The sequence below is a fragment of the Anopheles darlingi genome, chromosome 2, assembly GCF_943734745.1.
Source record: "Anopheles darlingi chromosome 2, idAnoDarlMG_H_01, whole genome shotgun sequence".
Taxonomy (NCBI): Eukaryota; Metazoa; Arthropoda; class Insecta; order Diptera; family Culicidae; genus Anopheles; species Anopheles darlingi.
In genome coordinates this window covers 46,749,403-46,766,902 of record NC_064874.1, presented here as the reverse complement: position 1 = coordinate 46,766,902, position 17,500 = coordinate 46,749,403, and the positions used below count along the sequence as shown (strand labels likewise).

The following is a 17,500-nucleotide window of genomic DNA, read 5'->3' as shown; positions in this document are numbered from 1 at the left end:
TCGAAAAACTTTGATTTGAAAGCGAAACGATTTGCGAAACTTACGGAACGGGAAACCAGCGCCAGTGCCGCGAGAAGTGTACCAGCTTCGTCGAGAGTTATTTTCACTTCCTGGACTGCTGCTGCTGGTGGTGCTGTTTACGTACCACCGGAAAGCCTGAAGAGCTAAGGAGCCGGAAGAGAGAAAGCCGGTGAAAATGAACCAGACGGAATGCGACGGAAGAGTAAAGTAGGTTTCGGAATGGAATGATTATGTTTCACCGTTTGATGAGCGCAATGGTGCATCGACATCGACGGCATCGTGAATCGTCATCGACTTCCGGGGACGATGGAGTGAAGATAATCATTTAATCTTACCGTTCTCTTCGCTCGCTCTCGATCAGCAAAGGATCATCCAGCAGGTTAAGTCAGCCAGGAGGTGGTGCTGGTGAAAGGATATTTGGGTTTTGGGAGGATGCTGATTTTGTACGAAAAATGATTTCGTTGGGGAATCGTTTATACGAAAATGATTTGCTTTAGGAATCGTGTCAGCTTACCTTGAGTGTTGCAATCGAAGAGACCGATCCTCTGCTAGCGCAGAGCGATCAGCCTTATCATTTGGTGAGTGCTGAGCCACCCACGCTCTCAGCACTCACCTGGGCCTTTTTCAGCCTGGGCGCATCCGGGTCAACCGCGTGCCCGAAATGACACCTGACGGTTGACCCTTGCCCAGGAGACCACCGCCGCTACAAGATCGTCATCAGAGTTGTAGTTGCGGTGGAGCCCACTTATTCGTGCAGTACACGTTCGTACTGCACCATCCTCCCCCCTTTGGGACGGAGTCGTCCGTCCCAAACGCCTGCTGTAGGCTCGTCGTCCCTATGTCCCGCCGTCGCGGCACGATCGCCGCACGTAGCAGGAACCACAGGATCTGCAGGATCACCGCACGTAGCAGGAACCACAGAATCGTCAGGATCGCCGCACGTAGCAGGAACCACAAGTTCGTCAGGATCGCCGCACGTAGCAGGAACCGCAGGATCGTCAGGATCGCCGCACGTAGCAGGAACCACAGGATCGTCAGGGTCGCCGCACGTAGCAGGAACCACAGGATCGATGGGCAGGGGAGCTAGTAGACGGACGTTTCGCCGATAGACTCCACTACCTGTCTTCACGTCGGCGACTCGTATAGCCCCGTCCGGGCCAGGGTAGACTCTGATAATGATACCCAACGGCCACCGAGACACGGGAACATTATCATCGCCGATCAATACGATTTGTCCTTCGCGAGCGTTCGGCATTCGTCGAGTCCACTTAGCGGCGCAACGTAATTGCGCCAAGTATTCGGACCGCCATCGAGTCCAAAATTGTTGGGTTAGCCGCTGAACACGCTTCCACCGCGTGTGAATGGGCTCAGCGTCGTCATTTCTCAGCATCGCCGGTGTGCTGAAGGAGGCGCGACCAATCAAAAAATGCGCTGGAGTCAACACCTCGACGTCCTCGGGTGCCGTGCGGACAGCAGTAAGAGGCCTGGAATTAAGGATTGCTGAGATTTGATGCATCAAAGTTTGCATCTCAATCATCCTTAACTGCGCACCGTGGGCGGCGGCTTTTAGCAGTCGCTTGGCCACCTTGATGTTTGCCTCCCATAGACCACCGAAGTTAGGGCTGCGCGGGGGGATGAAGGCGAAGCGCATTCCTTCTTCGGCGACCTTTTCGATGATGCTGTGTTGGAACTCGGCGTTGGTGAAGGCATCGCGTATGCGCTGCAGTTCCCTGGCTGCACCGATGAAGTTGCGACCGTTGTCGCAATGGATTACACTCGGTTTTCCCCGTAGCGACACGAAGCGCATGAGAGCCGAGATGAAGGCCTGCGTGGATTGATCTTCCACTACCTCAAGGTGTACTGCCTTCGTCGCGAAGCAGACAAAGATGCACACGTAGACATCGATGCTGCGATGGCCCTTTAAACCGGGGAGCACCACAAATGGCCCACAAAGATCGACGCCGGTGTGTGTGAACGGTGGCGACGCGTTCACTCGAGGTTCCGGCAGAGGGCCCATTTGTTGAGCGAATGGGCGTGGGCGAGCCTTTGCGCACGGAACGCATCGAGCAAGCACCCCCAACACCGTCCGCCGCAGGTCGCGCATCCAGTAACGCGTTCGGAACTCCGCTATTACCAATGAGACTCCAGCATGGAAGATCCTCTCGTGGATGTCCCGGATCATCACCCTCGAGAACGGGTGGGACTTCGGGACAAGGATCGGCAGCCTGGCGCCGTCGGCAAGTTCCGCATTCTGCAATCGTCCTTGCACGTAGATTAATCCGTTTACGCAAACGGGGTTAAGATGTTGCATGCGTTTCGTCGGTGTGATGCATCCTTTCGTCAGCATCTCATTCACTTCGTTGGGATGGGCGGTCGCCTGCATCCTTCGCAGAATGCGCACTAGGCCATCCTCCAGGTCAGCGTGAGTCAATGGTCCGTACGTAGGGACCAGACCGGGGTTCATTGCGCGTTGCGAGGCCATGCCTGCCTTGAAATTGTTGACCGCCCGTCCAAGCCAGGCGAAGTGTCGGCGTGTTTTCGAGAAGGAGCAGTGGTGACGGTACTGCGAAATCAAGTCGTCGCATTCGGGTCCCACGGTAGCCACGTAGACCGAGGCCTGAGAATGCACTGCTCCTAACTCTGCTGCGACTGCTTCATCTGGTGTTGTTGGTTCAGGGAATGCATCACAGCCCGAGTTCAGAAATGTGGGGCCGTTTAGCCAGAAGGCCATCACTTCTGGACGTATAAGCTTCCTCGCCGAGATCCCACGGGAGATTATGTCGGCAGGGTTAAGCTTGGTGGGTACGTATCGCCAGTCCGCGGTTGCAGTAACCACCTGGATTTTGGCCACTCGGTGTTTCACGTAGACGTCCCACCGAGTGTTGTCGGATCGTATCCAAGACAAAGCTACTTGCGAATCCGACCACCAGTATGTTTCCTTGACACGGGAGTCGAAGGCATCTCGAATTCTCACGTAGAGCTCGGATAACAACAGGGCGGCTTGCAGCTCCAAACGTGGCAACGTCGTCGTCTTCAGCGGTGCTACTCTAGCCTTTGAACACAACAAGCGTGTCGTTTGGTTGCCCTGATTGTCCGTGAAGGTTACGTAGAATACGCAACCATATGCCTTCAGCGACGCATCACAAAATCCATCGATGCGTATAGTGGTCGGGGCACTAGGAGCAGCCATCCGTGGTATGTGCAGCTTCCGCAACAACGGGAGTTGCGTCGTGAATTCGTTCCACTGGTGGACTGACGCGGGAGACACGCAGTCATCCCATGCGAGGTCTTCGCGCCACAGATCTTGCATTATCATCTTGGCCGTGATGATCACCGGCTGCAAGATCCCAACTGGATCATAAAGCTTGGAAATCCTTGCGACAAGACCACGTTTGGTCAGGTTCTCCGCTAGCTGAAGGATTTCGTCGCCTATGACCAGTTGGAAAGTGTCCTCGGTCGGGCACCAGGATAACCCTAACATGCGAACGGCATCGCGGTCGCCGATCTTCACTGGAGCTTCCCGATGCTCCGGTGGTACGTGATAGAGTACATCGTCCATATTCGAGGCCCACTTTCGCAAGGGCATACCGCGGCGAAGCAGCGTTTGTTCCACACCCGAACAGAGGACACGTAGCTCTTCGGATGTGGCGGCACCCAACGACAAATTGTCCACGTAGAACCCATGTCGTATGGCATCTGCGACCGCAGGACTACTGGCACGTACCTCCTCTCCGGCCTCTTGCAGTGCTCTGCATGCCAAGTAAGAGGAGGCTGCCTCACCGTACGTAACGGTGCGCAATCGGTACGTTTGCATCGGCTGGGTACGATGGTCGCGCCACAGGATGCACTGCATCCAAGTATCCTCGTCTGATACCCATACTTGGCGGTACATCTTTGCGATGTCAGCCGTTGCTACCACCGTGTGTAGCCGGAAGTCAAGCCAGATGCGTAACAAATCCGGCTGCAGGACCGGGCCGATAGTTTGGAGGTCGTTGAGTGACACTCCTGTGATCGATTTGGCGCTGGCGTCAAACACCACACGTAGCTTGGTAGTTGACGATTCCGGTTTTACGACGCACGAATGGGGTATAACGTAGCGTACCCGCTTCGCGTCTTCCGGTGCGACTAGTGTCATGTGTCCCAGCTCAATATACTCGCGCATAAATGCGCGGTAGTCGTCATATGTGCTGGAGTGGCGCTCTAGCTTACGCTCGAGTGCTAGTAAGCGCCTAACTCCGTGCTGGTAGGAATCCCCCAGCTCACTCAACTCCCCCCGTAAGGGAATTTTCACTACATATCGGCCGTCCGGCGCCAATGATGTAGTATCGCGGAAAAAAGCCTCAAGTTCCGGTGCTGTAGCCGACGGCGTACCCGGATTCCACGGGAGAGATGCATCCTCAACCTCCCAGAATCGCTCGATGCACTTACGGAGGTCGTCTTCCACTGTGGCCACTCCACATGGGTACGACCTGACCTTTTGGGCAGCGTCTTGACGGAGTAATCCGCCCACTAACCATCCGAACACGGAGTTCTGGATGGTTAGCCCTCGTTCAGTCCGCCCCATTCCTGGGAGGAGCGAGGCGAAGTACACCCCGGCGCCCAATATTACGTCAACTGGGCCACTGACGTAGTATGACTTGTCGGCAAGGTCCAAGTCTGTGGGCATACCAGCATTGCTCCCTTTCAGCGACCGATAGGGGAGGTTAGGCAGCTCCGGGATCACGTAGAATTTCACCGGGAAGCTGCGGGTTCCGTCGCAGTTAGCCACCATCGTTTCGCATTCGCGCGTAACTGCGAGTGGCCCGGAAACACCATCCAACTGCAGCCTTGATGGCCGGAGAGGCATCGGCAGCCGTGTCGCTGCGGCAATGGTAATTGCATCAATTTGGCTGCCCGAATCCATTATGCAGCGTACTTGATGCCACTGGCCATCAGCACCTAACACCCGGGCAATGACCGTCGCTAACAAGGTAGCGATACTGGTCGTAGTGGTATCGTCGTCACGGGAGACGCACGAGGGTGTTCCACGGGAGGATTTGCGGGGGCTGATGGAGCACGACGCACGAGAGCGTTTATCACGGGAGCACGACGCACGAGAGCGTTCATGAGGAGCACTGGAGCTTCTGACACGGGAGCACGACGCACGAGAGCGTTCGTCACGGGAGCACGATGCACTGGAGCGGGCAACACGGGAGCACGACGCACGAGAGCGTTCGTCACGGGAGCACGACGCACGAGAGCGTTCGTCACGGGAGCACGATGCACTGGAGCGGGCAACACGGGAGCACGACGCACGAGAGCGTTCGTCACGGGAGCACGATGCACTGGAGCGGGCAACACGGGAGCACGACGCACGAGAGCGTTCGTCACGGGAGCACGACGCACGAGAGCGTTCGTCACGGGAGCACGATGCACTGGAGCGGGCAACACGGGAGCACGACGCACGGGAGCGTTTGTAGGCACTGGAGCCGAGTCACTGCTCCTCGTTTAAGAGGCTTGCGGAACTGCATAGCATCGTATGATGCTTTTTGCCGCAATGCTGGCACCTCTTCTCCGATACGCAATCGCGAGCCACATGGCTTCGCGAGAAGCAATTTACGCACTTCCCGCGTTCCATGATGAGATTTACCCTTTCCATTGCGGACCGCACACGCATCTCGGGACAGAGATTGCCCTTATGGCCCATCTTGTCACATGCGTAGCACAGCCGACGATCATCTGCCGTTTTCGGCTTAGCGGAAGCCGATGAAGCGGGGCCATCTTTAACGCCAGCCGGATCCCGAGCGATGCACGACTTCGGCTTTGATTGAGCCGCCGCTGGTGCTGTGGTAGCCACGTAGGCTGCCTTGCGCGGTGCTATGGCCGATGCTTGAACCTTGGAGGCTGGGGGGCCACGGGAGGCCGGATCCTTCTGCCTCTTTGGTTCGTAGTAGAGCCGGTTCGCCATAGAATCCAGCTCGTCGCGCAGCTCCTTCCACGTTGGAATGAGCTGCTGGTCGGCCTTTCTGGTAACGCGTGCCAAGCTGTCATCGTCCAGCTTGGACAGCACTATGCTCACTAGGAACCCGTCCTCCATTGTAGAGGGTGCCTCCTCTGGTTTTCCGGCAACCTGACGGGCTGACGTGATGGCCGTCTCCACCACGTCGATGAGCCGCATCAGGCCGTTCGATGAGGCGCTCGACAGTCTTGGGGCCTCCAAGATGGTACGGAAATGCCCCAAGAAGGCCACTCGCTTCTTATAAAACCGCTCTTGGAGCCTCAACCATGCCTCCTCGAAAGGCATACCAGCCTTTTCGAACGATTCCGCGCTCTGCAAGGCCGGCAGATACCCTGCAAAGCACTGCTGGAGGTACGCGTAACGTGTCGCGTCCTCCTGCCAGCCGGACAGGCGCCGCTCAAAGCGGGACGCGAACGATGGCCAGTCGCTCGGGTCCCCGCCGAACTTCGGCAAGTCAATGCGAGGCAGATGCTCAGGCCTCGGCGCCGGACTTGCCGTCGTCGCGTCCAGCACGGAGCTGGACGCCGTCTCAGCCTTCCGCAAGCGGCCCAGCGCAACCCTCGCCGCTGCGTATGCATCGCAGAATTGGCCGCGGCGTTGAGGCGCACCGGTCTTCGCTTCTAGGCGAGAGAGCACGGCACAGCCCTCCCTATACATGCCCTCCAGCATGTCTGCCTTAATAGGCACCAATTCGTCGTCAAGGTGCCCGGCCTTGGCTTCGATTGTCACGGCCCGCATGGCTTCCTCGAGCGCGGCCAGCTGCCGCGCCCCCTCGTTGGCGGCGGATGGCCTTCCCAGCTCTTGGCTCGTGCCTTGCCGACCACCGTCTGTGTTGCCACGAGGCACATCCGCAGCCCGCGGCACCTTTTCTCCACCGGACTTCTGGTCACCAGCTGGCGAATTGGTGATTGGCATTGTTACCGCACTGAAGCACCGTTACTTACACGCGCACGAGAGCGACGAGCGAGAGCGCAACGCAGGAAAAACGTACGGCACGGTAGCACTTAGGGACGTGGGCGCACGGTAGCACTTGAAGAATTTACGAATCCGCTCGCGAATACGGATCACGTCGGGGTCACCAAATGATTTTGTACGAAAAATGATTTCGTTGGGGAATCGTTTATACGAAAATGATTTGCTTTAGGAATCGTGTCAGCTTACCTTGAGTGTTGCAATCGAAGAGACCGATCCTCTGCTAGCGCAGAGCGATCAGCCTTATCATTTGGTGAGTGCTGAGCCACCCACGCTCTCAGCACTCACCTGGGCCTTTTTCAGCCTGGGCGCATCCGGGTCAACCGCGTGCCCGAAATGACACCTGACGGTTGACCCTTGCCCAGGAGACCACCGCCGCTACAAGATCGTCATCAGAGTTGTAGTTGCGGTGGAGCCCACTTATTCGTGCAGTACACGTTCGTACTGCACCAGATGCTATTGTCCTCACCGGCGGCGGTTGTCTGTCCATAGCTGAGCTTTTGAACATTTCACTTTGATGGTCGTTGATGAAAGGTCGCCGTTTCATGCTTCTATTGATGAAAAGGAAAGGATCCCTTGAATAGCGAAGCGATTGCGCATCGTCTGCCGACCGTCGTTGTCAACGCCAAATGCTCTAAACTATGTATTGTGTAATTCATTATTTATCGAGCAAGTCTGGCGAACTCGGTGATCCTTTATCATTAATAAAACGGTCATCCTAAGGACCTCGCTTTTGTCTGCAGAGCCGTGCTATGCCATGCCATGCTATGCCAGGCTGGGTACGTGTGAAAAGACACTCAATTAAGTAGCTGACGGTGCTGGAAACAGCTGACGGATTGAAGTTCGCCATCGCCCGCAACTCATCTACGCGCGCCCAATATTGTCTCACCAGATGGGCCCACCGGTGCCCATCGGATGACTCCTGAATATTAAGTAATCATTTATTTATATACACCCGGTGCGTTGCCATCTCCCCTTCCCCCTCCCTTCAACGAAAAAGTGCGTCACCAGCACCGACGTTGCTGGCGGTTCATTTTGAAAGATTGCAAATTTATTCAACTAACGAAGAGAGCAAGAGAGAGAGAGAGAGGGTAGCCGGAATAGGCCGAGAAAAATGAGCCGCTCGCGTCTCATACGAAACTCAAAATTGCTGGCTAAGATTTTCCGGCCACGAGGTAACACGACGGTATCAGAACTGCCGCCGGAACGCCAAAGATTGCCCGGGTGTGTGGAAATGAAAAATGCTCACACCATGGGACCGGTGGAGCAACTCGTTGCCAATATGTGTGTGAGTATGGTGGGTATTTACACGTCGCAACCACCACCGTCACCGCTGCCAAGCACTCATCCTAATTTATGGGGAATTTTTTATTTTCCATCGTCACCAACATCCTGACATTCCCCTCCCCAAGAGTTCCCGAGAATGAAAATCACGGAGACAAATCAAGGAAATGTGATGAGCTGGCAGCCTTTTTTTCGTAATCTAAATCTATTCGGGAAAAGGACGACCCAACCGAACCGGGCGTCGTACGCATACCGTGAGCATAACAGAGGAAAGTATCTTGTAATGGAGATCGTGTGGGAATTGGGAGGCCGTTGGGATCACTGGATCTGGGCGGCACTTTAAACGGAACTCATACTCCCGTTCGTGCGTTCAAGGATACGTCGTTTCGGAGAACCTCTTCTTCCAGTTGGCCTCTAAAAATATCCTCCAGAAATATCGCTTGCGATAGGAAGTAAATTAAAGCACAAGAGTATATTTATAGAAGAGGCTTTCTAGTGTGATTTTATTAAGAGTGTGCGTCGCTTTAAATGATCCAAAAGAAATTGCAATAAGTAGAAGAGGAACTGGTTTTTTGAAATCTAATTTTATCGACTGTTTGACAATTTTTCCAAAATGGAAACAACATCTCCTCGTGGGTTGATATTTGACATGGAATTTCTTAATCCAGGAAATCTCCAGACGCCCCCCTAAAAAGCCGCTTCCAATGTATTCCAAGCTTCGCCTTCAGGGAAAAATAGCGGTCCCACCTCCCCAAAAAGGTGTATTCGGTCGGTGCCAAGAAGTGGTTCAGTAGGGAGTGTCGCGTGCTTCCGGTTCGGTCCACTGGGCCGAGGTTAAGCCCCGGAAAAGAACCACCGTACAGCAGCAACACGATTCCCGGTCTAGTTTCTCTGGTTGGCCTCGCGTTGGATTCAATGCAACGACGAACTGACCTTTTGTCGACGTTAGGGCACCGGACCATTGTGTGCCAGCAACAGTACCACCTCTTTCGGACACACCAACAGCCATTATGCGTGAGGGGTTTGACGAATTTGTTCGTGGCATACACGTCCTAGAATTCAGTGAGCAACATTCGTCGTCATACCGTTAACCAAATAGCGGAAGGGGAAGTGAGAAGTGGTTTGTTGGTGTGGGGATGGTGAGAGTGTATTGTTTGCGCGAAGACACGTGCAGCTTTTGAGTTGAGCTGCTCCTATGGAATTCGTGGATATCGTGGAAAACAATTACTTTTCCGCTGAAAAATGATGAATACCTAGGAAACATACGTTTAAATGTGCTTACTTAAGAATTATAACTTGTTTTAAGATAAGTAATTTGATGTTTACAAAACTGGTTTTGAAACAAGGCCTAAGGATACGACATTTATTGTTTACGTAAGGAAAACACGTTTTCATTACTTCCAATGCATGACTATTCTATTATATTATGTTTCTTGGTTCTGGTACACTAAACCTGTGCACCATCAATGCGTTTACACTTCATTTATTCAACAAATATTGATATTGATTAAGAAAATTTGCAGTTTTCATATCGAACGAACTTCTCCTTTTATTCAAAGACTTGTGTGTAGATCGGATTTCATCTTCAATGTTTATTTTAACAGATTTAGATAATTTTGCGACACAAAACCGAACGTTATTACACTAATAAAGAACTTTATCGTACTGCTTTTTAATTATTAATGCCACTTTTCGTGATAAAGCTCAAACTTTAACACCCTACCAAAACAATGAATTAAACAAGTTATTTTTCGAGTAGAAAGAGAGAACAATCACAGATTTTAACCGATTAATACGCTATAAATTGTTGATTTAGTTCGTTTCATTTGGGACAAGAAACGACGCTTCGACCATTTGTTGGCCAATACAAATCCCCATCCGATCTCGCGATTCAACAGCACGCCAAGGATGCCAACGAAACGAAACGAAACGAACGAGGACGGAACCTAAGCACCCTCTCCTACCCCCCTCCCCCCTTTTAGCGCCATCGTTAGCGAGTTTGTCATCCGTGCAATCCACCGGAAGCTCGAGTTTGCACTGAACCGAGAATCCGCTGGCCGCCGCCAGTCGGACCACTGTTCGGAAGCATTAGTTTTACCCGAGCGTAAAGAATAATAATAAATCCGGTACGGAACAGGGAAGGCTGCAGGCAACCGGCGGAAGAGCGGGCCAGCCACAATCCGTCCAACCGTACGACCGACCGACTGAGCGACCGTTTTTGTGGTCAGCTGGTTAGCTGGTCGTTTGGTGAGAACTTCGTTGACCAGAAACTTGCGGAGCTAATTATGGTGCTGTTAAGACTCCCGACACCCGACACCGGTTCCCAAGCTCTGCTCGGCTCTGGCCGACTTCCGGTGGACCGGCACTTCCGGCCAGCACGTACCATCGGTCGTCAGGTCAGTTGGCCAACAACGGGGGAGGGCAGGAGTGTATGGAGTGCAGTTTTAAGTCCAAATATCCGCTCTAAGCCAATTACGCTCGTCGTACGTCGACTCATCGTGTTGCAGTCAAGCAACTGAATTGAGGAAACTGGATTTCGACAGTAGAAGAGTGACTCATTACTGCGGTCGCTGGGTAACGAATTTTCGTTGCTCCGTTGTCAAACTTTTCTTTGACTAACACTCGTTTGCGATTGAATGCATAATGATGCATTTGACCAAACAGAACTGAAACCAACGCCAACATTACAGACACATTGACTCCTATTGATTGCACATTCCCACTGATAGCCGAGCGATAGCGATAGCGTACACTTACGTGACGATGGAATTGATTTTTAATGATCCGCAGGGATTACTGTAATCCCAAATGACATCTCATGATTACCATCTCCACCTCCCGCCTCAAAAAAGAAGGCGAAGGCCGGTGGGTGGAAATCAATCAAATTGAGTCCGTCTGCCTGCTACCAGGCCAACAAAAAAAAAGGGGGGTGTGAGGGGTTTAAAAAAATGCAATCGCACGAAATGCAACACAAAGCACCGAACGCATCGAAATCCGAAACATATCCATGTTTTTTTTTTGGGCAAATATTTGACAGGATAAACATGGCGCAAAGGGAGGGCCATTCGCCATTGATTCCCCATTCCCGCTTGTTCCGGTGGAGGGAGGGTGTGGTGATGGTGGCGGGGGAAGCGAAAAGAGTCATTAATTCTTTAATTGAATTATTTCAATTTTGAGCGCCATGACAGAGCGCACCGCGAGGCGCGCTTGTTATGTGTCCCGATCGGTGGAGTTTGGGGTAGCCCCCATCCCTGGCATTCCCCGGGCGGTTTTTTTTCCTCCCAAACTACACCCGGCCATTGTGCGATTGTCATCTCAATCATTCCGCGCCGTAATACATGTGTTCGTGCTATCGGAGGGCTTTTTCATTGTCCTGCTCATTCTCTCTTCCTTTTTGTCTCTCTCTCTCACACACACAGACACAGAGACACACAGATTAATCCATGCTTTGAGTATTTATTTGCTGCAAACCCCTTTGCTTTGCTGCCGAATGGGTTCATTGTTGTTTCGCGGAATGAACTATCGATATCGATGAAGAGCGCGCACCATCGAAGGGGTGCATTCCCACAAAGATGCCACAATTGGGAAGCGATCCACAACATAAATAAGCTTCCTATCATTGCGGGTTACATGTGCATCACTCAACGCAAAACGATGTGCGCCCCACATTGTCAACCGTCGCTTCCTCTGTTCGGGCGCAAAAAGCATCATTTTTTTTACAGCAACTTACATCCAGCGACAGCGACACTACCGCGCGTAGGGAAAGCTTTTTGGGCCGTTCCTCCGCTTACCGTTTGCGCCATTTTGGAGATTTATTTATCTCCCGGCACCCACCCCGACAGCTCGCAGGCCCCTCCCCCAGAGGATGGTGGATAAAACTGTGCTGCATAAATAAATGGAACGAAAAAGGAGAAGAGAGAGAAAAAAAACAGCGAAATATAAATAATAGCATCGAGTGCGCGCTTCAACAGCCGGGCCTCGCCGGTGGCCAGTGGCCAACAACACGTACACCAAGGCGTGGGGATGGTGGTGACGGTGGTGCTGGCCAAAAATATTTTAACTAGCACCGGTTTGGACAGCAAAAGCAGACAATGGGCGAGTGCAATAATCGCTTGTCCATGTATGTGTGTGTGCCTGTGTATGTGTGTGTGTCTGTGTGTGTGAAACAAGGGGAAAGCAATCGCATTAAGGTCGTACGTTGTGGTCAACGGGCAGGCAGCTCAGCGGACTACGCGGAATGGCGAATCACTTTGGATTAGCAAGAACTCAGTCAAGCTCCAGTCCAAGCGATGATGCTGATGATGATGCTGGTAGTGGACGATCCACTGCTGCACACGCTCTTGTGTTTTTTTTTCCCAGGACCAGGAGCCGTTGCAAGTGGATTGCAACATAAATCGCGCTCTCGCGTCCTGTACGCTGATCATGCGAGCGTTAGCTCCTCACAAGAACAAGCGCATTTCGCGATAAGCGATTCAAAAACGGGGAAGGGGGTGGAAACAGGGTGTAAAGGAGCGTGAAGGGATGTAAAAGCACCCACCAGCACCAGCCAGCAACCAGCATCCGAAAAGATGCGCAAAATATGGCATCGACCCCGTTCGATGGTTGATCATTTTGTTGTGTTTTTGCTTTGCTGAATTTGCTTCACGACCACACTTCACTGGCGATGTCGATACAGTTTTGCGCTCCGGTCCGGTCACCCCGGACCGGTCGCATCCTGATGATGCCGATGATGCTGGGGTGAGATAGCGATGGCGGTGGAACAATTTTTCAATGTCCGAAGGACGGACCCATGATCACAAAACCTTCGGGATCGGGAAACCGAGACCGCGGGACCGGTATTCTGCGCCAACCGAAGAACAGAAGAAGGTGAAGGAGAACGGTGCAAGAGAAAGGGATTGCAACCAGAAGGACCACCCCAAAAGCTAGCCATCATGGATAACAATAAATGAATGGGCGGACTTTGGATAAAACAGGCCAACAGACGGGAAGGGAATGCTGCTAAAAGGGAACTAGCAGCACCACGGAACCAACCGGACCGGACCGTGTGACCGGTGCACAGCAAATGCGGCGCGATGGAAGGAAGGAAGAGAGTATAAATTGCGCAACGAAGAAACATGAAGCCCCCACCACGGAGGGAAAGGAGGACGTGGTGCGGAAACCTGAAAAGAGCGGAGTTAATCCTATCGAAACATTAAATCTTCCACCACCAACACCACCCCTTGTCCACCGACCGATTGCACTTTATCTGCTTCATCCGCGGTGCCTGGTCCTGGTCCTGGGTCTGGTATGCGCGCAAATATTTAGCGACGCCAACACGCGGCCAGTCCAGCGAGGCCACTCACTCATGCATCCTCTCTCCAGTCTGGTAGACAAAGAGAGAGAGAGAGAGAGAGAGAGAGAGAGAGAGAGAGAAAGAGAGAGAGAGAGGGTTAACGGTCACGGAAGGGGTGCCTTTTCCCCCGGTCCCGGATGCGCCACTCTTTGTGCTCCGGTTGGCAATTAAGTGGAAAAGACAGCCGCCTTTCACACGCTGTTGTGTTCGTCGGGTGTTCCCGGGTGCGAACGCGACGCTGCGCGGTGCCTCGGTGCGGAAGGTGTCGTGTCGTTGCCAGGGGGCGCGGGAGAGTAGCGCTTTTAAGCGCACTGGAGGTGTTCACCGGAGTTCCCGGGTGATTGGTGCCAAACGCTCTCTTAAGCGCGAAGCTACGGAAGCGCTGGAGCGAGTCAAACTTGTCCATCAAGCTGTCGGAAGCGATGGCGCACGCCCGGTACTGTACGGACAAGTTAATGTTGATCGCTTGAGCGGCAGCACGGCGTATGGCGTATGTTTTGTTTTTTTTTGTTATTTATTTCTTTTTTAAGGATCCTGTCACCCGATGATGTCTAGCGTTCTGGGGGAAAACCGTGATATTGGCCATTTTTTTTGGGGGTATTTATGTTCGAGTTCGAGATATGCTTGGCGGTTGTATAATCTTGGCGGTAATGACTCAATCCACTCGTTCCTGTGGCTAATGGTGTTTGGTAAAAGAGTTTAATATATATTAGGCACGGGAATTAGTTTTTTCGATTCTATTAAAGATGACGACACTAATTTTAGGTATCAGGTCTGTGTTATGACGTTTTAATGTGTTACTTAATAGCGTTAAAACTCAATAAGTTAAATAGCTCTTAATAGCGTTAAAACTAAAAAGTCGATTATGCGGGAAGGTTTTAAAACCTCCTTTCATTTGAAGAAAACGGCTGCTGAAAGTTATTGTTTGTGAGTTTATGCTTATGGTGAATATGCTGTAACACAAACAAATGTGTTAACTGGCTTCAAAGGGAGTGGAGATTCTAACGTTACAGACACAGAACGTTCGGGTTGAGCACAAAAATAATCAAATTTAAAGGGTGTCATTCTGAAAACTAGACACATTAGAGACACAGATAAAAAAGGTTATCAACAACTATTGATCCATTTGAAACGAGCATTCTGGTTAGAAAATGGCTAGATTGTAATAACCGATATGGTAGACCTATTTTTAAGTACGACAACACATCATGTTGCAAAAACAGTGAAAAACTTTTCAGAAAACGACGCGATTGAAATGTTACTCCAACTGATGTATACACCAGACATTGTTCTTTCTGAATACAGCTTGTTTGGTTACTTAAAATATTTTTGGATGCACAGCATCTCCTCACTCGCTATGGAAGTATCGAAAACAAGGGTAGTGACTAGATTGCTTCAAAAGATGAGTAGGTTGTTCGACATGGAATTCGAAAGTTACCTGGAAGTTGGAAAAAGTAGCGAATAGCGATTGACAATGTGCGGATTAAAATAATTATTCTATTGGTTTTGAAAATAACACGTTTTTGTTGTGCCAAAAACTCAAAAAAATCATTTAGGGACCTAATATTTAGAAAAATATTCATCGACCAGGAGAATGCAACGTTCTGTGTAATTATGGCTAAAGTTAGATCGAAAAACTTTGATTTCTGTGGCATTAGTGTTAATGATCTATAATCATGCTAATGATCGATCTCAATGCTAAGAGTATCTAATAAAGCAAGCACAATCGAGCTACTTGTAAATACAAACATACTAAATTACTAGAAATTTAGCAGAACATTATAAGCCGAGACCCGTACTGAGAAACAATAGAACAGTAAAAGCTTTTTCTTTTAAAACTAACAACCACAATGACTGTTGTTTATAATTAGTAAGCGGAAACCATTATGGTAGCAAATTATACACATTGTTTGCTTTTCGATCATCTTATTATAAGAATAAACCCCGCACAATACATCATCATTGTGGTGGCTACTCGGTCGAAGTATGAACTCACGATTGTAGAAAAGATTGCAAGCAAATAACTATGAGTTTATCAAAAATAACAATCCATTCGGATGCTCAATTTTATCCAAATTATGTGATAGTGCGTTGAGCAAGTTGATAATATCTTCTTTCGATACTTACAGAGACAACCAAGGTGCTCGATTGCTTATTGGGCGCTTAAGAAATAAACGTTTCAATTCAGATTTGTTCAAATAATGCAATACTACCGTAAATAGCAATATAATCGGCATTCGTATGGAAGGATTTCTTGCATTAGCATTTGATATCCTTTTATCACTTCGCACGTGATTTTAAGCTCTCATCTGTAGATAAGAAGCGATTCGTCTTAAAAAAACTCTCTTTCTAAATTAAATTCAATCTTTTCTCTGCTGCAAAAGCATGGCCAACGATCTCGCGTAAATATGGTAAACGTTAAAACTAGACGGAGCTGAACAGAGCGGGAAAAAATCGAAACACTTCCCATCCCAGGTTAATTTTTGGGCCAGCAATATTGTATCTTCTTTTTCTGGTTTCATGTCTCCTGAACCAAGCAAACGACTTCCCTCCACCACCACATTCTTATCGATAGCGGCAGCAGACGGACGATCATCAGGACGAGTCTGAAGGGGGGGACCAGGGTGTTTGGTCGCCGGCAGCCATCAGCCATCAGCTATTCAGCCAGCCTGCCAGAATGCCGGGCTACAATAAATTGTACATAATTTAGATTTAATGGTAATGTAAACAATTTAAAATGCTCTCCTCGCTGGCTCGCTTCCTGTCCCCTGCTGAGCGGTACCATCGCTACACATCTCGCTCGCCTCGTCTCACCGGTCCGCGCCACCTTCACCGCGGCCGTTTTTGGTATGTTGCTGGTGTGTACCGCGTCACCGGTAAGGGAATAGATGAGCTGGAAATTTCATCAGCTTCGACCCAGGGGATTGTTTGGATGTTCACACCGTCGGTGTTACGGTACTTGGGGCTGTTTTTATTACATTGCTGCCACGGAACATTCTTCTCGACCGTATCTATTCACGTGGCGATTCGACACCGTGTCACGACACCGCGTGCCACCAAACAGTGAGGGAAAAAGGAGAGAAAGGCACAGCGAGCAAAAGCACCAGGAAATTGGGTTTCTTCGTCGCGCTTTCAAGATGACGAGCAAGGGAACCTGGAAGCACTGCTTTAAGAACCTTTCGCTTAAAAGTGTTCCTAGGTTCTGTAGTTCTATTCACACAAAAACGCAGTTTTTGATATGAGCTTATTTTGAAGTACTTTGAAAGTTTTTAAATTTGCGAAAGTGAATTCGTTTTTATGTAAAACAATTCTGTTTATTTTCGAAACTGATTAAAGTAGGAAACTCTCTTCTGAATATAATCACTGTCCTATCAATGATTAGTGCATCAATGATGACCCATCCATGGTCCTCAATGCAAAACGAAGACGAATAAACTAAATCACGAAAGTAAAGATTTCAATTTGTACCCCATAACCGAAAGCAGGAAAGCATGTAACAAGCACGATAAAGAAAAACATTGATACGATTGTCTCTGGTCGATATGAGTTAATTATGAGAATAATAAAAAATGGAATGTTTTAAACAAAATTATTTGGTTTTATCCTATTAAATGCAACGCAAACAAATGCCATTCATCCATACATGGTTGAATGTGGAAGCGGAGACGTGCTAGAGAATTACTGAAGTATGCTATTAAACATGTTGAAAACAGAGTTTTAATCAGTGTCAAAGTCAATATCTAGAACATAATTAAACCTAGCGCACCAAAAGTAGCATCAATGTGGTTTGTTTCCCTCTAAATGCGTGTAATTTTGTTTGTAACTATTTAACTAAAAACCAAACACGCCTGAAAGTGTAGCTCACGGTAGAAAGAATAGTTGCTAATTAAACA

The 17,500-nt window shown here is 50.1% G+C and overlaps 2 protein-coding genes across 2 annotated transcripts in view; one reads left to right on the top strand and one right to left on the bottom strand.

Annotated features, from left to right (window-relative positions):
- The window catches only part of LOC125959265 (uncharacterized), a 238,194-nt gene that overhangs the window by 193,802 nt on the left and 26,892 nt on the right, over positions 1-17,500 (top strand). The window lies entirely within an intron of this gene.
- On the bottom strand, positions 739-6,934 carry LOC125959266 (uncharacterized). The gene is made up of 3 exons (XM_049692080.1): positions 5,625-6,934; positions 1,466-5,066; positions 739-1,104 (listed from the first exon to the last, which is right to left on the bottom strand). The coding sequence occupies exons 1-3, from the start codon at positions 6,932-6,934 to the stop codon at positions 739-741; spliced, it is 5,277 nt and encodes a 1,758-aa protein (XP_049548037.1).

Bases quoted from the DNA above. Each gene is read 5' to 3' on its own strand.
- LOC125959266 (XM_049692080.1), bottom strand. From the start codon at position 6,934: ATGCCAATCACCAATTCGCCAGCTGGTGACCAGAAGTCCGGTGGAGAA. The intron at 5,067-5,624 runs GTGCGTAAATTG...GTGCTCCATCAG, and splicing joins CTCATCATGGAACGCGGGAA to CCCCCGCAAATCCTCCCGTG. The intron at 1,105-1,465 runs GTGTTGACTCCA...TCCGTCTACTAG, and splicing joins CGGCACCCGAGGACGTCGAG to CTCCCCTGCCCATCGATCCT.